At 36.9% G+C, this 20,073-nt stretch overlaps 4 protein-coding genes and 1 non-coding gene across 5 annotated transcripts in view; 1 reads left to right on the top strand and 4 right to left on the bottom strand.

Annotated features, from left to right (window-relative positions):
* Nucleotides 7,255-9,500, bottom strand: LOC18605763 (F-box/kelch-repeat protein At3g23880). The gene is made up of 2 exons (XM_018118392.1): nucleotides 8,194-9,500; nucleotides 7,255-7,678 (listed from the first exon to the last, which is right to left on the bottom strand). The coding sequence occupies exon 1, from the start codon at nucleotides 9,394-9,396 to the stop codon at nucleotides 8,194-8,196; it is 1,203 nt and encodes a 400-aa protein (XP_017973881.1). The 5' UTR covers nucleotides 9,397-9,500; the 3' UTR covers nucleotides 7,255-7,678.
* Nucleotides 10,018-12,693, bottom strand: LOC18605762 (GDSL esterase/lipase At4g10955). Its single transcript, XM_007038973.2, has 3 exons — nucleotides 12,223-12,693; nucleotides 11,581-11,645; nucleotides 10,018-11,442 (listed from the first exon to the last, which is right to left on the bottom strand). Exons 1-3 carry the CDS (start codon nucleotides 12,280-12,282, stop codon nucleotides 10,467-10,469), a joined length of 1,101 nt encoding a protein of 366 aa, XP_007039035.2. The 5' UTR covers nucleotides 12,283-12,693; the 3' UTR covers nucleotides 10,018-10,466.
* On the bottom strand, nucleotides 12,785-15,791 carry LOC18605761 (GDSL esterase/lipase At4g10955). Its single transcript, XM_007038972.2, has 3 exons — nucleotides 15,348-15,791; nucleotides 14,815-14,932; nucleotides 12,785-14,090 (listed from the first exon to the last, which is right to left on the bottom strand). The coding sequence occupies exons 2-3, from the start codon at nucleotides 14,907-14,909 to the stop codon at nucleotides 13,121-13,123; spliced, it is 1,065 nt and encodes a 354-aa protein (XP_007039034.2). The 5' UTR covers nucleotides 14,910-14,932; nucleotides 15,348-15,791; the 3' UTR covers nucleotides 12,785-13,120.
* TRNAA-CGC lies at nucleotides 15,929-16,001 on the bottom strand. Its single transcript has one exon. It is a non-coding gene; the product is annotated as a tRNA-Ala (tRNA).
* Nucleotides 18,439-20,073, top strand: part of LOC18605760 (O-acyltransferase WSD1) — a 4,853-nt gene continuing 3,218 nt past the window's right edge. Inside the window, exon 1 of the mRNA XM_018116966.1 lies at nucleotides 18,439-18,711. Coding sequence (XP_017972455.1) covers nucleotides 18,472-18,711 — 240 coding nt within the window. The 5' untranslated portion in view covers nucleotides 18,439-18,471. The remainder of the gene's footprint in view (nucleotides 18,712-20,073) is intronic.

Below are 20,073 nucleotides of genomic sequence, written 5' to 3'. Positions count from 1 at the left end.
AAAGAACATGAAAAAAGAGCAAAAGTTTGAGGTCCACAGCACAAGGCACAAAACCGAAAGCTATCCAAATGGGCAAATTAATTAAGCATGTGCCCACTTCCATGGTGGTAGGAGACACAGCACCTTATTTCCCAAACCCGATCACATGATTTGTCATATGATTTGTAACAATGCCGCTTAGCTATTTTGCAACAATCACTTTCATTAATACTTGGAATGGTTTTCCTTTTTCTGTTAATTAATTATTGAGGTGCCGCTGGGTCTTTATTTGAGCCAAAAAAAAGGGTTTAATGACACCAAGCTGGTCATCATCATCATCATCATTGTCGTTCTATCCACTGCTTTTGAAACTAAATGGTCGCAATTAAACTCATCTTAGTTAATTTTTCTCTATTTCCTTTCAGGATTTAGATAAATCTGTTTAAGTTTTGAGTGGCAAGCTATGCATGCACTTGCACTGATTAAGACTGTGTTCTTTATTAGTCAATTGGTTAGTCTACTCTCATCCACAATTGATTGTCAACCAATCAATGGTCTGTGTCTTCTCTAACATCATTATTTACTTGTGTTGTAATATTTTAGTATCAATATATGATTCCAATGCCTTACCTCAACTATTTCACGTGAAAATCTAGAATTTGCCTTTTTATAATCTAATAATAAATTTTTTACTTATACTAAGATGAAAGATAATCCATGCTTAAAGATGATGACTAGCCCCACCAGTCGGCACCAATAAGCCATGAGCAGTTGATAAGCAGCTTCCATGAGTTTACATCAGAATGGTCATTAAGCATGCGAGCATGCCCATCTGCTTGAAAACAGCAAAGGACAAACGTAACACTCCCAAAGCTTTTGAGCGTATGTCGAAGGTCATTGTTGACGCGTCGTAGCAATATTCTAGCTAGAATGTCTTCTTATGCCCATTCTCGGCCAGCCACGACTGTTTGCTCTGTTCTCTTGTCATTGTCTTTTCCATTTTCTTTGGTTTCTGTCTATTCAGTTAGTCAAGATTCTATTACTAGAGGATGATTATCCTTTATAATAAGCTTTTTCTAGTATATGATATTGATATCGATACGGTGTATTACTATAATACTATTTTGATGGAAAGAAGTTGTACTTACAGGCACTGAGGATGCACAAATCTACCCTTTTTATGTCAACTCAATCTCATCAAAACCAAGTTAAAAATTGGAGCTTTCATGATCTGTAGATAAGTAAGAAAATAACATGAATGGCGGGGAGCTTAATTAACCAAAATCATCACAATCATGCTGTGTGTTTAACCAATGGGGACTACAAGACCGAAAGTTAATCAGTTTGGTTTTTAACTTTCTATAAACAATCATTTCTGCTCTCTTATACTTTCTTTGTCCTCCACTCTACCAAATTCATCATTTTCAAGCTATAATCCCATCGCATCTTCTTTGCTACAAGGATGATCATTTTGTTTCAGTTAATTATTTCAACGAACTGATGTTGTTTAATTCGCAGTCTTATAAATCTGCCTGGCTGTGCTTGTTAGAGCCGTGAATGTTTCCCAAACAAAGACAGTAATCCAGCTTTCATCATCTTTTTTGTGGCTGCTATGCAACTTTTAAGAAAATCCAGATGAATTATGGAGGTCAATTTGTATGATCAGTCGTTCCAATCAAAGTTTGAGCATGAACTGATTTCGATTTCAATGAAAAGGTTAGGTAGGCTTCTTTATTGGTGTGAACTCTTGTGACGCTGATGTTCTTTGGCAAAAATTATAACCAAAACCACGTTTATATAACCGTGGCCATAGATTTGATCATTTCAGAAAATTAGAAAAAAAAAAAGATACATCTGAATCAGATTCAGAGGTTCGTTTTCACTTTAATTTCACTGGTGTAAGAGTTTCTTGTGAGAATAAACTGCCAGCTAGTTTAACTGGTAGAGCTTCTGGAGTTTTGATTTGGAAAGTTACAAAAGAAAGAGCAGAGCTAGCATATCCCTAACCGTAACCTACCAATTAGACCCAGAAAAACAGAGAGAGTTTCTCTTAGAAAATTTGATCATGAACAAGAAATGATTGATTAGCACAATGATTTTAAGAACTAATATAGAAAAGTTGTTCAAGATAATAAGTAATGGGGTACGCATGCTTATAGTTCTGGTAGAATTAGCACAGGTGTATAACTATTGATCTCTTGATTGAACTGTGAGATGAAGGGTTAAGATGATAAGTATTAGCATTGGGTGAAAATTTGGTGATGGTCTTGGCACTACTTGGATTAGATGTTTGAACCATTTTCTTACGTAATAAATAAAACTTTTGGATGGATGCTTTAATGCTGGGATTTGGGTTTCCAGAGAAATAATTTGGAATGGTTGAACATTTAATTGGTGATGAATACCCCGGATCCCACGTCAAATTAATGGGGAACATGGGTACTGTTGGATTATCTTCATTTATTTAGTAACCTATCTTGTTTTGCAAAACAAGTGTTGCATACTTGACAAGGTACAAGGTGCTAGTTTTCGCTTCTTCGCGTATCAGATGCTGTGCAGATCACTGCCTACAACTGATACGTAGATTTTTTTCTTTAATTTACAGTGAAAAATCTCTCTTTATTGAACAATGAATCTAGGATACCTACAGTGGCAATCACTTTACACTGCATATGAATTCTTATAATGAACCACAAACAGTGGAGTCCAGATGCCATTGAATCTTTTTCAAAAGGAATGTTCAAACTTCAGAAAACCCATGCTGGGGAGAAAACAAAAAAACGAAAGAAAGAGTAAACCGGTAAAATTAATTGACTGGTTTTCAATGAATCATTGAGGCCTCAGCATTTGGCCTTTCAAAGTTGTACTGATCCAAAACTTGTCTAGTTATTACATCAACCCTTAACGACAATGAGTCACCGACTTCTCCAAATTTTTACGAAAATTTTGTGTAGAATAGCTGTAGCAAGATGTAGGGCTGAACCAATCAGTCCTTTTTTCCTCATAAAGCCTCTCTTTAGTCAACCTGTTAGAAGAGAAGTGAGGAAACTTTTAACTAAAAGAGTGAAAAGAAGAGACAAAACGCAATCAATCCAGTTGGCCCAACTTTGAATTTAGGCATCAAAGTGCTCCTGCATTTTGCAATGAGGTTATCAGATGCCAGCAGGCTTATTAAGTGATAGAACTAAGCTAATTTCTGGTAAAATTCAATTGGATAAGAGAAGAAAAAGAACCTTTGGAAATTATTTCGTGTATGTATATATATATGGATTTGGAAGGACCTGCCATCTTCCTCTTTTGACATTATGTGAATCATTAATTTCGAACAATAAAACTGTCATGTGCCATGTTCAAGTTTATTGGTGAAAAAACAAAGAGTTCTCCACAATTTCATGAAATATAAAAGATTTCTGGATACAAGGGACTCATAAATGTTCTTCTTATTTGTTTTCATTATTGCATCATACGTCGCTTTACAAGTCAAGTCACCATCCTCCCCGGTAAAACCTCACAGCCTAGCTATTTGCAGAGAAGAGAGAAGCAGCAGACTAAAATGGGGCTGAAGAGATCAGGTAGTGGTGGAGATTCGTTCACCCTTGGATTTGGATCACAGGGCGCACAGGACATCATTATTGGTAGATACGTGTCCGGCCCTTCCCCTTTTTTGCCTAAACAATAATAAACACAATCATATATGAACAAGCTAACCATTCCATCTTTTATTATCCAAAAAAAAAACTGTGCATATTCTTCGTCTCATGTCTCTACCCTACAATCTTAAGCATTTAGTGGTCAGCTAGCCTACGTGTTCATCATTGCCTTCGCAGCCCCAAGAAGGAGGGGAACGACAGGGCCCATGGGAATTGGTTGGACAGTCATAAAGTTCAATGTTGCGAAAGCGAAGGTGTTACCCTTTAGCTAAAAAGCTCAAGTTTCCTTCAGACGTTTGTGAAATGAACCAAAAAAACAAAGAAAACCCCAAAAGTTTATATCCCCACACAAGCATGGTTACTTCGCAATGTGGAAAAGATCAGCCACTATGATTGAAAATAGGGTAAGATTTCTCATCCTAGCATTGTGGCTGTTGAAAATAGTCTAGAGTCTCCCGCCCCAAAATCTTATTGTCCCATTTTATGTTAAACACTATATATAGCACATCTGTTATGTTGATGTGGGGTTAATTGCATTGTGTGATTGAAAGATCACAACTTGGGTTCGCAAATCATATGTTTATATAGAAAATTGTCTCAACATTATGATCATTATTAGTTTTTAACAATGGAAAAACGAATGTTTAAAGGATAATGTTGTCTTATGACCAACCAGATTACTACTATAATTAGATGATATTTGCATTATTAGGGGTAGGGTCCTCTAAATACAATATCAGACTACATGTTAAGGTGTCTCTTTGCTTTGCAGTTATGGTAGGACATGTTCCTTCTGGATTTCATGTGATCATTGCCTAATAATTTGATTAATATAAACATGTATCGTTTGTTCACTGTCATGCAGTTCTTGATATGAATCATTACCTATCTTTGGCAAATCTAGATACATTCAGATTTCACAGCTTGTAATTTTTATTCTGCTGTTGATTTATCCTCCATTTTTTGTTTTTGGTGGGCTAAAAGCTAATGAGAAGTAGAAACAAAAGAAGCAAAGATCAATACAAGTTTCCATTTTCCAGCATACATCGTACATGTGCGCTCTGCACACAACTCCTTAATGCTATACCCACCCTTTACTCTAGTGGTCTCGGGTAAATGACACCATTATCACTTTCAGTGTCCTTCTTTTTACATTTAAACCAAATATTTTTTGGTTTTCCTTATTGCTTGATTTATATGCTATCTCTTTCGCTTATACGGTCAAGTTTGGTCTACATGGAGCTGGCCGATCAAGATATAGATATGTCAGCGTCTATGCCATTATTAGGTTACAAACACCAGGGTGGGGTTAAAAGCCTAGATCATTTTTCCAAATTGACCTTTCTTGCGTCTGCTGATTGATCTAAGGCACTAACCTGACATCAGAATCAGTTTCTCCGCACTGTAGGGCCGTTCTCTGCACTATACCTTTTTTTTTTTTTTGAAGGGCCTCTGCACTACACCTGGTGGTATAGTGCGTTCAGGTAACAAAAATTTCTTCATACGGTTTCCATGACTTATCAAAGTAAATTCTCGGCCACTTCTAATCTTCTATTCCGTGCCAAAAAATGGGACAGTTATAGAGACTTTCTAATCTGCCAGCTGCATGTTTAATTGGAAATGCCCATCTCTATCATTTCGTGTGCATTCATTCAGTAGTTGTGTTAGATGCAGGCCCTCATCATTGCCACCCAATAGGTAATTAATTGCAAATAACAAGGAAGATTTCCACCATTGGCTCTGCGATTCATCACAGCTGTCCATTCATAAACGCTGAAGTGCTATAGGATCCTTGAAGAAACACCACTCCCCCCATTCGATTAGTCACCATCATCCACAAATTATGAGATAAAAAGTTGCTGTGTTTGCATTGGTGTTAATCATGCTCCAGTAAAAGGCCGCTTGGAGACAAGGACAGGCATATCAAGACATCGAGCATTTCTTGTCAATTGTCATCTCCCTGTTCAAAACAACGACCCTATCACTGTCCCTTGATAATGGATCAATGAGGAAAGATGATCAGAGCAAGCGTGTTTCAAAATGACCGTTAAAACCTCAAAACTTTCCTTTGACAGGGTATCCGTTTAATCATAAAATAAAAACCACTGCAGCGAAAAAGCTAGTTTCTTGTTCCGATTTGTGTTAACTTTTACCATTATTGATTACAAAAGCTCCTTCTTTTCTCCGTCAGCAATTGAACGCATGACTTGGGTCGTGGGTGCAGCAAGCATCATCTTCGAGAAGAAAGGTAAGCAGTATTTATATCTTATCAAAGGATCATTCAGAGACAGGATAATATGGATTTTATAGACTTTTGAGCCGAAGTGTTGATGGAATGGCCCATCCTCCGTCTTGACGTTTTACTTATGGGGAAACTATCTCCTGCAATTGAACTACGATCCAAGTTTGCTGTGAGCAGTATTAAAGAGAAGAGAGAAAATAAGGAACAACGTTTTCGGTCAAGAGACTTGATAACAATGGTGTGAGAGAATTCAAGACTGGGAAAATTTTTTGAAGTTTTCATTCCGTACAAGTGTTTGCTTTTCCAGATTTAGTTGTTTGATGTTCCTTTCTGCACCCTGCACGAAACGTTTTGGTCTGCTTCTTTTGTAGCCCTGTTGTTACAGTGTCTAACAGAGCTATGCCCATGTATCAGCAGAATTCATCTGCTTTACTTCTTTTCGGGAGTTAAACTTTTAATCGAATAACAATCAGAACTAATACATAATGTTTCCTCCTATCTCAAACTGCCAGCTAGAAATGCAAAATATTTACAAAATAGAATAAAGGCTCCCTTATGTTACTTGGGTCAGAGAAGAAACCTTTTAAGATTGTCCAGTCCAATGAACCACCACATTACTGAGAAATAGAGCTCTGGGATGGGATTTTCCATATTTCGGCCTTTGTAGTACACCTCTTTCATGGTATTCAATTACAGGCAAAAAGAATCAAGTTCAAATAAAACATTTGGACAGTTAACACAGCAGGAGTGACAAACTGAGAGGGTTTTAAAAACAGAGGAGATTGCTTTCCGCTCCCTGTGGTCCACTATCGAGCAGAAGAAATTTTGGAGTAAACCCAAGAATTCCAAATAGGAGAGAGAGAGAGAGAGAATATAGATATTATAACATGCAATGATATCATGAGACAAAGTGCCATATTGATATTTGATCCAAGTTGTTTTCTCAAAGCAGTTTCTTGTTGGAGAATAGTTTTAGGGTTATACAATAATCAAGAGTACTTCGTTAAACTTCCGGGACAGATATTAGTAGAGGTTAGGGAAAATGAAAATTGGCTTGCATTATTCGGTCTTCGCTAGAACGGTAGTTGTATTAGTAGCTTGTGCAATGCTCGAAGATTGCCTGTACTGAGGCGGGTGTCTTAACTGTCTTCTCATGGGGTTGCTTTAGATTAAAGCAGAATCAAGTGTAGGCCACTACAAGGAAAGTTTTGATTAACATAAATTGAAGTGGAATGGTGTGCCCGGATTAGAGTAGATTAGATCAGAGTTGCTTCATCGTAAAGCAAGGAGACGCCAGTGGCAGTAACTGAAGACACAGTCAGTGGCAAAAGAAGAGAGAAGGATTTATAAGAGAGACAGATCTCAGATGACAGACTACAGAGAAAGAGAAATGTCAATGAAATGACAATGCACAAATCATTTACCAGTTGTTATTATGACATACAAATTTATTTATTTGCTTTTGGATTTAAGGGAGGGAATTTGAATTTTCCTCTTTTAGCAAGGGAATTATGTAGTAACCACTAAATCAAATGCTTGGTCCTAAATCGACATACTAATTAATAACATGAAAAAGTATATAGGGCTAAGTTTGTAGCAGCAAATAAAAGCAGTAGGTTTCCCCTGTCAAAATTTTATGCCTTAAAGACAATTATGAATAACGCAGCCCAAACCTTCAGGAATTGAGCAGGTACAGTTGGCAAGTGACCTATGCGTATTAAGCTACTATGTCCTCCTGTCCAAAGCGCCATCAATTTTTTTGGGAGACAACCATTCTGCATTGTACTCACGAAAATCCAAAGTTTTCCTGCACCATCAGCCATGAGAGTACGCATTGGTTATATATAATATTTCTCACACCACACGCAATAAGCTCCAAATAGCTACACAATGGAATAGTTCAATACACAATGTTTAACTGATTGTAGTTCTCTGATTCTATGACACCCTAAAAGGGTCTCAAATCCTGTTTCCTCTCAGATTGAACATGATTTTTAATGCTTTTCTCTCTCTTTTTTTTTTCCTTTCTAGTTTTTGGGAATTAGTTCGAAAGAAAGGAACAAGGAAATCACCACATAAGCATGTAGAAAAATAAAGCAAACATAATGTAGGGCCTCTCATCAGAAAACATAGAATTGCAGAAAAGAGCAACTCATTCTTATCCATTGCTAATTTTCACCATCTAAATTGAAGTCAGAAAGCAACACTATGAACTTAAACATCTATCCAAATTCATCTAAAAGCCAAAAGATACTTCAACTTCTTCACTTATAACTACTAAAGTAAGAGCTTAAGCAAGTTTAAGAAAACGACCGAACCGACCTAATTTCTGGAATGCTTTTGCTCCACTACCATCTTAGCTTCTTCATTGACTGAAACCAAGCTCTCCACATAACTGTAACCTTCTACACAGAAATCAACACCATCAACTGGAAGCCTTTTCGTCCCTTCATCAACAGGATCATACAACAAAAGACTTGGATAGTTCTCTCTATCGTTAACTCCTATATGTTTAATTACCACTTCACGATCTCTCCATGTTCCCATTGGAACCAAAGTCTTTGAAAAATTCTCAATCGCAACCATTCTAGTCCAATGTTTCGACCCATCTTCACCATCACTCTGGACCCAAAACTCGAACCGATTCATATTAATACCATTAGCAGCAAAAACTAGAGGATATACAGCAATAGCCAACAATCCCATGTAAGACATAACTTTAACATTACCAAATCGAGTAACGGCTGGCAATGCTATTCTCTTAAACACCTCTCTTCCCATGTCAAAGGAAATAACAAACTTTCGATCAGCGAAATCTTGCAATCCAATGGCTAGCCAATTCAAACTACCATCAACAACCACCCCCTCCGGTACTCCACATAACAGAGTTGAGTCGAAACTTTCTTCTATTTCTTTCCAAACCCCTTCCCTCCAAGAATAAACTTCAACCCTCAAGAATGGCGACGCATCATTTCTTTTAAAAGAAACGATCCTGACTAGTTTATAATCATTGTTGAAAGAATCAAAGCCGAACCCAAGAAAGACCAACCAAATAGGGTTACTTTTGGAGGACGTAATCAAGGGAAAAGGGAGGTGTTTAAATTGCTTAGTCCCAGGGTTCCACAAAACAAAATCAGAAGCATAACAAGGGGAAACATCGAGACAAACCAAACCGTCGACGGAACCCACGATTTTCGGCAACCGAAGTAGTGATTCATCCGAGGGGAAATCCAAGAGCTGGCTGCGGAACTTTCGAGTCGGGTTAGTGATCAGCCAGAAACCAAATTCCGAACCGTTTTGGATTCGGTAGCGGCGGATGAGAAGAGATGGGTCGGAAGATGAGCGGCGGAGATGGGCGGCGATGAAAGCAGGAGTGGAGGTGAGGTGGGCCCAGTTTTTGGAAACTAATTTAAATCGGGTCAGGGACTTGACCGGTAATCTAGAGAGTATGTCGGTGATGGTATTTTGAGGTAATGACAAAGAGGAAGCCATGATTCTCGGCCTTCTTCCTGAGCAAGAATTCATTCGGGGCCTTCTTTCCTTTTGTCTTTCTTTTTTTTTTTTTTTGGGGTGTTTGGGTCTTCTCCCCTGGAGTTGAATTTGTGTGGAAAAAAGGAAAGATTCTTGTGGTTGTTTAAGGATATTAATAATGGTTTTGTGAGGGGGTAAGTTTTTTTTAAAAGGATGATTATTCCTCTAATTTGAGATAATCTAACTCTTAATAAACTACAATTTTATTTTATGAAAAGAGTTAACCGATTCTGGCCCATTAGGCCCAATATAGGTTTTACCTGGGCTGGTATTCATCTTATTGGGCTCAGCCCAAGTAGTAGTCTTTTTTGCCCCATCTTACAATCCTAATTTTCAAGAAAAACTACCCAAAAAAAATCATACTCCATTTTATGCCAAAAACATATACATTTTTAGGATGTAATATACCCCTTTCTAGTTCTACCAAAATAAAATTAGATATTTATGTTTTTTCTTTAATTTTATATAAAAAAATTACAATATTTAAATTTGATTATAAACTTATGAATGATTTTATATCTTAAAAATGATTGAAATATCAAAATAATAAATTTAAATAATATTCATAGTATAAATATTATAATATATTTAAAAAGTCTATCAAATAGTCGGGTTGCACTTATCCACAGTAGTTTTCCTAATTTAAATGATTGAAGATAAAATTCTAGAGCCAAAAAACCAATACCATCTCTTTTATGTAGACAAACCGTTGAGGAATTCGGAGTACTTAAAATCAATGCAATTCACCTAAACAAATCTTTTACAGCCATGGTCACTCTCTAAACAAAGAAAGACGTTCAGACCGAGTCAAGCTCGAGCACAACAAAATTCCCTAGCCATGGTCCAAGACTCCAGCTCCAACTGATATCTGATTCCGACAACAACGTTGAGGATACATGTTGGAAAGAATGGGTTTCACATTCTTTTAACATCTGGTTTTTCAAGTCAGTTTCTAGTATTCAGGCAACGAAGAGATTGGAGAATTCTCAAGTTCTCAACAGGACAGACTGGTTCATTCACCAATCAAATTATTATTATCCATGATGAAAGTGCTGTCGGGCAGATTACTTGAACTGGTGTAGTTCAACCTGACCATTAAAATTAGGGTCCCACCACTGTTCAATCCCATGAGCTCTTTTAAAACCTGGAAGTGGACTTTGATTAATAGTCAGGTAAGCTGATGGAAGAAGATGCAATGGCTCTGAATTCTTCCTCAATACGGTTGAGAAGAGACAAACAATTGAATTCTGTGTTGAGAGCCTTTCGATTTTCCCAGCTCCAATCTCCTCCATAATCTTCCTGTGTTCAAAGTAACCCTTGTACTCTGAGCATATAATATCAGTTGGATTCACAAACAGGTAAGGGGTCCATGAAGATAATGCAGTAAACTGATCATCTCGCTCAGGCTTTGGCTGGCGACCCTTTATGGCAATTGCGAGGGCTGCGTTGACTACACTATTTGTAAAGCGAATCCCGTTTTTGAGTACTTGGGGCTTGAGTATTTCTACCGGGGCAGACAAGAATGGGGGATTGAAGAGGTAAGTTTCCACCAAACAACCCATCTTAGTCAAGTTCTTCCCAGCGAGCAAAGCCACAGCTGACCCGAGTGAATGTCCTGCTAACCAAATGTTGGATCTATCCGCGGTAGCCGTAGCAGCTATATCCTCCACACACTTCATGGCGAGCTGAAACCGGGAGCTTACATGAAGTCTGTTGCAGATGCATTGGAGATCCAACTTGAGATCACGTGAGATAGAGGCTGGAGCATTCAGAGTACCCCGAAATGCAATAACATGATGTGGGGCATTTTGGGGTGTTGAATAATTGCGAGGAGAGAAGTTGATGAATTCATATGTGGCACCAAAAATGGATTGATCAACATCATCTATAAGAAGGTGGTTTAGTTGAAAATTAAAAGACTCCCACCAAGGAGGAGAGCAAGCTTGGGGCCCCTGTCGATTCTTCTGGCGGTCACGTTCTAGAACATAAACGCCCTGAACCAAGCTCGCAGCAATGGATCTTCGGTGATGTTCATTTGTCCTGCGAAAATTCTCACTGTTAATTTACAAGTTGAAAAACACTTTTTACTAATCTATTTAGAGTTAAGATATCGGTAAAACTTTAGCTTGAAGTCTCAATATCCCGCAATGAAATGATAGCCGCAGCGGAAGCTCTTACCAGTCAGTAGCTGTCAGGTGTGAAGGCCCCGAATGACTGAAAATTGCACTGTCAGCGGCCATTACCTATTTTTAAATATGCTTTTCTCAACTATAGACTAGCTAGACCATATAAGGTGGGCTAAGCCTAGCCAGAGCTAGCATCTTGGAGGACAAAAATAATTATTGGCAGAGTATTTTTCCACCATTTATCTCATAATTTAAAGAAACACTCTTGCACATGCTTAAATGGTGATAATTATTATGCTTACTTGGTTCGTGCCGCTATTTTAAAATATTTCTTATTAGATTAATGTCTATGTTCATCGTTTTTAGTTTATTTATGAGTTGGTGTCTACAAAATTCTGAAGAAGCCTATAAATATTGGATGTTACAGTTTTCTGATATGCAGCAGCAAGTAAAAACAAATATTGTTCTCCTGTTGAAAGTTCTGTAAAATTATTAGTTTGTGCTATCAAATAAAGAGAAACATATGAAAATAAGAATTCCGTTAAGTACAGTATTTATGTGATTTGGCTACGAGAATATGGCAGGGGAGATTTTAATAATATCCTAAGCTTATATGTAGGCATCTAAATCATTAAGGCAAAGTATATAATAATGTTAATTTTATCTAAACACATTAATGAGTTCAGAACCGTACCTTTAGGCCAATAAAGAAAGGTTTTCCAAGCGTAATACACTCGCTACTGGAAAATTTCATGCCATTTTTGGGCTTGTTTCCTTGGCCAGAGAGGAAGAGGCACTGAGAGTTGCAAAACAAGTATTAGAACATGAGCAGCAATCATGGTGGCGTGAAATCAACGAACACAAGTCTTCTTTTGTTTTTTTTTTTTTTTCTATTTTTTACACTAAATAACAATACAAATTTGAGACGTCAAAAGTTGAAGGCAAGAATACTCCATGAGAATTTTTTTTTTGGCTTTAAATTAGAGTAAGTACGTTGAAGATAAGTTTGATAAAACGAATAAAGTAAAACAATATAAATTAGAATATCGCATCAAATCCTTATCCAAGAATAAAGAGCAATTATTTAGTTCTAAACACCTGCGATCCACTCATTAAAATAGACAAATTTTCAGTGGAAAATAGAAAGTGTAAAGCCGAAGTGAGACCAAAGACCAGGCAGTGTTTTGGGACCAAGTACGATTCTCAAGCCCATCAAAGTTCCTCTGCATTGCAAAAACCATGCACAATGTAGATAATTTTTTTAGAGATTAGAATGCGTCAAGCCCTATTTGAATGTAACAATCGTTTACATCATGGAAAAAGGAAACAGAAGATCAATCTTTTTTCTTCAGTGTCTACACTATAATGAAGGTAACAAACGAGTGGAAATTACAATACCCAGGTTCTTCCACCAATATGTCAGTGATCTAACTTTTTCCCTCCGCAGTCTACATTAGAATGAAGGTAATAAACGAGTGGAAATTACAGTACCCCGGTTCTTCCACCAATATGTCAGTGATCTAACTTTTGCCCTCTGCAGCGTTCTTGTAATTAACTTGTCTTCCACTAGAGAGGTCACGCAAGAACATGGATTACCTGTACTCATGCAGTTCTGACCGACAATCAAAACTAGGATCCCACCACTGGTGAATTCCATGAGCTCGTTTGAAATCTGGTGACTGACTCAAATTAATAGTGAGATAGGCTGAAGGAAGCAGATGCAGTGGTCCTGAATCACTCTTCGTTGAACCTGACAATAAACTCCCTATAGAATTCTGTGTTGCAATCCTCTCAATTTTTCCAGCCCCAATCTCCTCCATCTTCTTCCTGTGCTCAAAATAGCCAATATACCCTGAGCATATATGATCTGCAGGATTCACAAACAGGTATGGTTTCCATGCAGAGAGTAAAAGAAATGTATTATCTTGCTGATGCCTCTGATGGCGACCCTTCACAGCAACAGTGAGTCCAGCTTTGACTATGCTGCTTGTAAGGCGAATCCCATGCTTCAGCTTTTCATTCTTGATTCTTTCTACAGGGACAGAAAAGAATGGGGGATTGAAGAGGTAAGTTTCAACACTATAACCCATCTTGGTCATATTCTTCCCAGCAAGCAATGAAACAGCTGAGCCAAGTGAATGGCCAGCTAACCAAATACTTGAAGTTCCAGCAACAGCAATCACACTTTCCACAGCCTGCATTGCAAGCTGAAAACGGGAACTTTCATGCAGTCTATTACGGATGCATAGGAGATCCAACTTGAGATCACGAGACCTGGAGTCCGACTTATTTATGGTGCCCCGGAAGGCAATAACATAATTTGGAGCATTTTGGGCTGAATGTTTGTTGTTGAAAGCAAAAGGCTTGAATTGATAAACGGCACCAAAAATGGAGCTATCAACATCATCTACAAGAAGACGGATCAATTGGAAATCGAAGAAGTCCCACCAAGGCAGTGCATGAGCTTGGGGGCCTTGGCGATTCTGTTGGCGGTCACGTTCTAGAACGTACACTCCCTGAACCAAGCTTGCAGCAACAGATCTTCGGTGATGAAAGTTTTTCCTGCCAAAGTACCACAAATAACATCTTACATCTACTATCAAAAGAGGCCTTTAATTTGTATTTAACAACCTCCTTTTTCAAAAAAATATCTGCTGTTAAAAACTAATAAGGAATGTATCCAAAGTTATGCCAGCTGCGTTTCATACAGGTTAAACTTCTGCCAGTGGTCGAATGTTAATTCATAACTACATGTTTCACAGGTTGTGGTAAAAACGTGGCCATTAGTGCAGCTTTGGCTGCTGAAATCACTGAATTTGGCCCCTTAGGATCTGTGTGCCAACAAATCCTCTGAATTTTTGTCTTGCTTAGAGAAAGTAGAATGGTGAGTAAAGCATCAAGGTAACTAGCCCAAATCTTAGACAAAAGCCCTCTTGGGGTTGAATTATCCATATTTTCCTCATACTATCCATAATAATTTAACAGAATAAGGTCAGGTCATTAGAGACAAGGGGTTTCAGCTCAGGATTAACTACTATCAGACATTATGTACTGGATTTATGGTCTGTCACTCCATTCTCCACATCATTGGTTAGTCTGTTGACAATTTGAGAATGCTGATTCAAAGAACTCTTAAGATGCACTGTGTATCAATTGACAAATTCCAGGAGTTCAATATTTCCTACACATCCAAGTTTATCAATTGCATATTGTCTAAAATTTAAGATGTAAATACACGTTAGAATTCTTACTAAACTAACTCCCTCTGTGAAAGAAGGATCTTTACCAGTCAACTGCGGTGAGGTGCAAAGGTCCTGAAAGGCAGAAAATTTCTCTCGTAGAAGCTGGCTTGTCTTGCGTTTTCACTTTCAGCTCTTCCATATATCCTCAACAAAGGGAATATGCTGCATAGCAGAAGAAGATTCCCATGATTAGTTAAATATGAAGACACAGTATGACTTTTTTTTAAAAAAAAATTTGACACAGTGTGACTTTATGCATGAATTGCATCCAGATGATTAAGTATCATGAAAAAGTTTTACAAATTTCTCTTTTCTTCGATGTTTTTCTCCAAATTTCAAAAAAGAAAAAAAAAACCAAATCTCGAATTCAAAGAGAACAAAAGGAACAAACAATTGAATTTTTTAAGCCACCAAGATTGATGATTCTCAATCACGGACATTCAAACACTTAACCCTACGGTGCCTGACATCACGAGAACAATGCCCCCTAACGGTACGAAAGAGAAAAATACAAAATATAAATGAGAAAGGGAGAGACAGAGCAAGAACTGAAGAATTTGAACGGAAATCAGATTACCTCTACGCAAATCAATGAATATTTCCGAATTCACCACCCATTTCACCTAATTTTTTGCTTTCTTTTCTTTATTTTCCCTTGTGAAAGAAGAAAGAGAGAGACAGAGGAGTTCGTTGACAAAGATGCGCCATTTGACAGAGTGGCGTTTTACACTCGCCAAATACAAGTCGCCAAAGTTTCTCTTTTTCTTTTTTTTTTTCCCCCTTTTCTTGTTTTGGCGTGTAAATCCAAAAGCTACTTACTTATAACAGGAGTCAACGCCAAATTTCAATAAAGAAAAATAAATGGGAATATGCAGTTGGAGGAGAAGAAAACAAAGGAAATGAGCTGATCTCAGGAAATCGGATTTGCTTGCATAGTTTAAGAAATTAGAAATCCGGCAGCAGAGCAAAATAAGACAGAAATGCCTTTCTCATTTTCTCCTGAAATCCACCCGTTAATAATTAAGTAATAGCTCTCTTGGCGCTTTCCACCGCCGTTCCTTGGCGTCTCTGTTTATCGTTGCATTAAAACGCTGCGTTTTTGTTGATCTCTTTTCTCATATGAACGCCGCGTTTATCGTTACACACTAAAATCCACAGTGGAGGTGCAGGGAATCGAACCCCGTGCCTCTCGCATGCGAAGCGAGCGCTCTACCATATGAGCTACACCCCCGCATACTTCTGTCAAAAGCAATTGAATATTTAAATTCACGTACTGCAAGGTTAGCCAGACCTAGAATGGCAATTCGGATTGGTTCATTTGCAAATTTTACTAGCTAAGGTGTCAATATTGAAAAAGAAGAATCAAGATTGAATTGAAATGAAAAAATGACTGATCATTGCATTTGATCGATTACAGAAGCAAGTCTTTTTTATTTGCTTGTTCAGTGCACTTTTAGTAGAAGCTAATCCAACTTTAAACAGAGCCTTTAGTGCAGACCCTATGCCCTAACCAACTGCCTAGGTTACAATTAAAGGCACGTATAAGTCCTGTGCCTGTGTGCTGATATAAGGAAACGGTAAATATCAGAAAGAAAGTTGCACAAACAGGATTTAGAGGAGAAGTAGCACGTTACTAGACAGTGCTAGAATAAGAAAAATATAATCTCCAAGACATTTGACCTACATTTCTACAACGCGTAAAATCCTATCTTTTTTTTAAAAAAAAAAAATCTATATTCGCTCATTTATTCAACCTCCTATATATTTTCTGTTGCAGAGGCAGTTAGCAAAGCTCTTTAACCAAAGTCTTTATCAATGGATATAACAGAAGTACAAGAAACTAATCAAGAAGAAGCCAAGATATATAGCTGCAGACAAGGCATCACCGTGGAAGGATGAAGTGCCCTTGAGTCCTGTTTCTCTTATATTTCACGACCCCGGAACTCACTGCTGCATTGTAGCGATTATAGGATGCAAGACCAAGTTTAATCCTACCGTCGTCAAAGAGGGACTGAAGCAAACTCTGATTAACCATCCTTGTTGATTTTAGCTCCCTGGATTTTCTCTTCCTCCTCCTCCTACTCCGACTAATACTTTTCCGGCTTTAACTGATGTGATGAACAGGAAGTCCGAGGCCAAATGGGGTAATGAATTCGGATACATGTGCATCCCTTTCACCATTGCTTGACAAAATGATCCTTTAGATTCCCTTCGTGGAGCTAAAGCTACAGGCTACAGGAGATCGGAAAAAGCTGTCTGTCGAAGCAATATTCGCATATTTAACAAACTAATGTATATAGTCAAGTTATTTGGATCTAAGGTATAAATTAAATTTCCCCATCAAGCAGAAATCTCATCTACTCTGTTTTGTTCCAATTGAACTTCTCATCATATGTTGATTCTCATATTCAATCAGAGTAAAGAGCTCAATTTCATGTAAAAATAGTAAAGCCATTGGTGGTACTGCAGCTATCGGCAGCTTTGGCCTATAGAATTATTTTCAACGCTACAATAGCTTTCATTGCTCCCTGTGTTTACGGCCATTCCCAGGTATATAATCCTCTATAAATTGAAACCTACAACGATTTTTCTTCTTTGTTCTGTCTTTGACATTCATGCTAGCGTGTATTCATAAATAAACCTTTGTCAAAATAACAAAAATGCTAGCATATATTCATTATACTATATATATCTTCTGCTGAAATTATGAATCCTCTGTTCCCCTGTTTTTCCATTGATGTTACATGGATAAGATGGGCATTGTTATAGCAGTTAATCCAAATGTGATTGCTTTGCGACGATTTTGAAGAATCTCTCGAAATCTTCAAAGACGCTGTTGTGACGACGCTGCTTGCTAAGGATGCAGCTTTGATTAGCCGGGGAATCAGTTCAAAATTTCTCCCCTAAACTTTCTAAGATCTTATTTATTGAACAATTGGTTGTTGAATTCATTCGACAGAGAGAAAGCAGGGGCTGCCAATGCAAGTCTGTTAAGTAGCTCATTATTATTTATTTATTTATTTCACAGTTGTCAAGGAACGTGCCTCAGAAGCTCAGACTGCCGTTCTCTTGGCACTCTCTTATCATTTTATTATTCACATTTGAGGTAAAGAACATGTAAAATTCACGTTGGAGCTGAAGGCGGGGAATCGAACTGCGTGCCTCAAAATACGTAAAACTGACGTTGGATGCCTCTCGCACGCAAAGCGAGCGCTCTACCATATGAGCTACACCCCCGCTTCTCGCCTTTTTAGCGCGCAATATGATATTTAACCAATGAGAAGGTCAAAAATGCACCCAGATGGGGTGAAAAGAACGATCAAAAATATCAGAAAATAGCACTGATAGGGTAGAGTTAGAGAAGAAATAACAGAGTACATGTACAATTATTTTCCAGGAACAAAATTTTCCTGGCTAAAGGAATGGACAGTGCAGCACCGCGTTCCATTGTCCCACTTTTAGAGGTAACTTAAGTAATACTCAAATTCAATGGCTCCACTCCGAGTCGAAAACCTTGAATTTTTAACGAAAAGTGACATCCCCAGCCAGCTCACCATCCTAGACCACGACCTACTCCTTGTTAAAGTATTTCCTTTGATTTGCACAATCCTAGACCACGCCTGTCCTGATCTATATAAGCTTATTTATTCAACCTCCTCCTCTTTTCAGTTCCAAAGCTCTTTCACCAAAGTCTTATATCCATGAATTCAACAGAAATACAAGAAATTGATCAAGTGGAAGCCAAGATAGGTACAGAAGAGGCATCACCGGTATCCAAGGATGAAGTGCCCTTGAGTACTGGTTCTCTCATATTTCATGAACCGGGTATTAACTGCTGCATCATAGCGATTATGGGATACAAGTCCAAGCTTGATCCTGCGGTCATCAAAGAGGGACTAAAGCAGACTCTGATTAAGCACCCTTGTTTCTCCAGCAAGCTGGTAAGAAATCATACTACTACCTTATTCTGTAAGATTAATCTCGCATAGCATCTTTTCTTCTTGTTAGTCTTGGTTTCTCTTCGTCTTCATTACCTTTCTTTGGTATTCGAATAAACAATAAAGAATTATCAGCTGTTGCATCGCATGTTTAATTATAAAACTAAACCACAAGATAGTGATATATATTTTTTATTATAGCTTAGTGCAATAGATCAGGTAAATTAATCGCTCGGAAAAAGGGGTGTGTCTACATCTGCTTTTGACTTGTAAAACCTTGCTGGCCAAACAATGTAGAAAAACTCAAGGAAAAGAAGAACGGAGAAGATGAACAAAGCAAGCAATGGAATCAACAAACTGGATTCCTATTTTTCATTCTCATTTCTATATTTTTCACACACCAACAATAAAATTGGTATGGGAAAATAAAAAACTCTAAGGAATATAGCTGAGCACGGTATTCAAAAACATGAGATACTGTGCCAGCAACTGTGTTTTTCAGAATTCTACACTAAAACAAAAACATAAGAATAGAACGCATAGCCACTAACAGCTTACAAAAGGAGAAAAACGACAAAACTAAACAGATCCTTCTTGTTGTTACATGTCAAAGCATGAATAACTTTGTTACATGTTTATAGGAGTGAGCAAAATCAATTCAAATCAATTATCTATCCAAATTAAATGTGATTTAGGTAAAATGGTTTGGTCTAATTAGTCCAAAATATTTGGTTCCATTAGTTTTTTAGTCGGTTCTTGATTTTAAAATTTTTGAACCAATCCACCCAAAAAACCAAACTAGTATTTTATATATTTATTATATTAATATATAAAATATTTTTTATATATATTAAGAAGAATTGATAGTAAACTTAATTAATAATTTACTTAAAATATATTAGGATATTATATGTACATATATAAATCATAATCATAGCAATTTAATATTAAATATATATATTTATTTATAAATTTTTATTAATATGAAATTACAAGTTATATATTTTAAATGATATAACTTATATGTTAATATTATAATATATGATAGTAAATATCCTACATATTACTATATTATAATTATTACACTTTAGTAATATTTTGTAACATGATATGTTATGAATATATATATATATAATTGTATAAATATATTATATATACATGCATTAAATTTATACATAAACATTACTATAATTTCTAATAAAATTTATTTATATGATTACACTTAATAACTTTATAAGTTATCACCTTATATTTTATAATATATTGTTTATAATTAGTTATTATTTATACAAACTTTGAAATAAAAAATTATAACATATAAATTATGTCATTAATTTCATATATATATATATATATATATATATA

The sequence above is a fragment of the Theobroma cacao genome, chromosome 3 (genome assembly GCF_000208745.1).
Source record: "Theobroma cacao cultivar B97-61/B2 chromosome 3, Criollo_cocoa_genome_V2, whole genome shotgun sequence".
In the NCBI taxonomy this organism is placed as follows: Eukaryota; Viridiplantae; Streptophyta; class Magnoliopsida; order Malvales; family Malvaceae; genus Theobroma; species Theobroma cacao.
This window is presented reverse-complemented; position numbering and strand designations above follow the sequence as displayed.

What these genes read in the sequence shown, in the direction of transcription:
- LOC18605763 (XM_018118392.1), bottom strand. Translation starts at nt 9,396, where the DNA reads ATGAATTCTTGCTCAGGAAGAAGGCCGAGAATCATGGCTTCCTCTTTG.
- LOC18605762 (XM_007038973.2), bottom strand. Translation starts at nt 12,282, where the DNA reads ATGAAATTTTCCAGTAGCGAGTGTATTACGCTTGGAAAACCTTTCTTT. An exon ending in CTTTCTTTATTGGCCTAAAG is followed by an intron (nt 11,646 to 12,222) that starts GTACGGTTCTGA and finishes ATTTAAAAATAG; the next exon opens with GTAATGGCCGCTGACAGTGC. An exon ending in CACCTGACAGCTACTGACTG is followed by an intron (nt 11,443 to 11,580) that starts GTAAGAGCTTCC and finishes GAATTTTCGCAG; the next exon opens with GACAAATGAACATCACCGAA.
- LOC18605761 (XM_007038972.2), bottom strand. Translation starts at nt 14,909, where the DNA reads ATGGAAGAGCTGAAAGTGAAAACGCAAGACAAGCCAGCTTCTACGAGA. An exon ending in CACCTCACCGCAGTTGACTG is followed by an intron (nt 14,091 to 14,814) that starts GTAAAGATCCTT and finishes GTACTTTGGCAG; the next exon opens with GAAAAACTTTCATCACCGAA.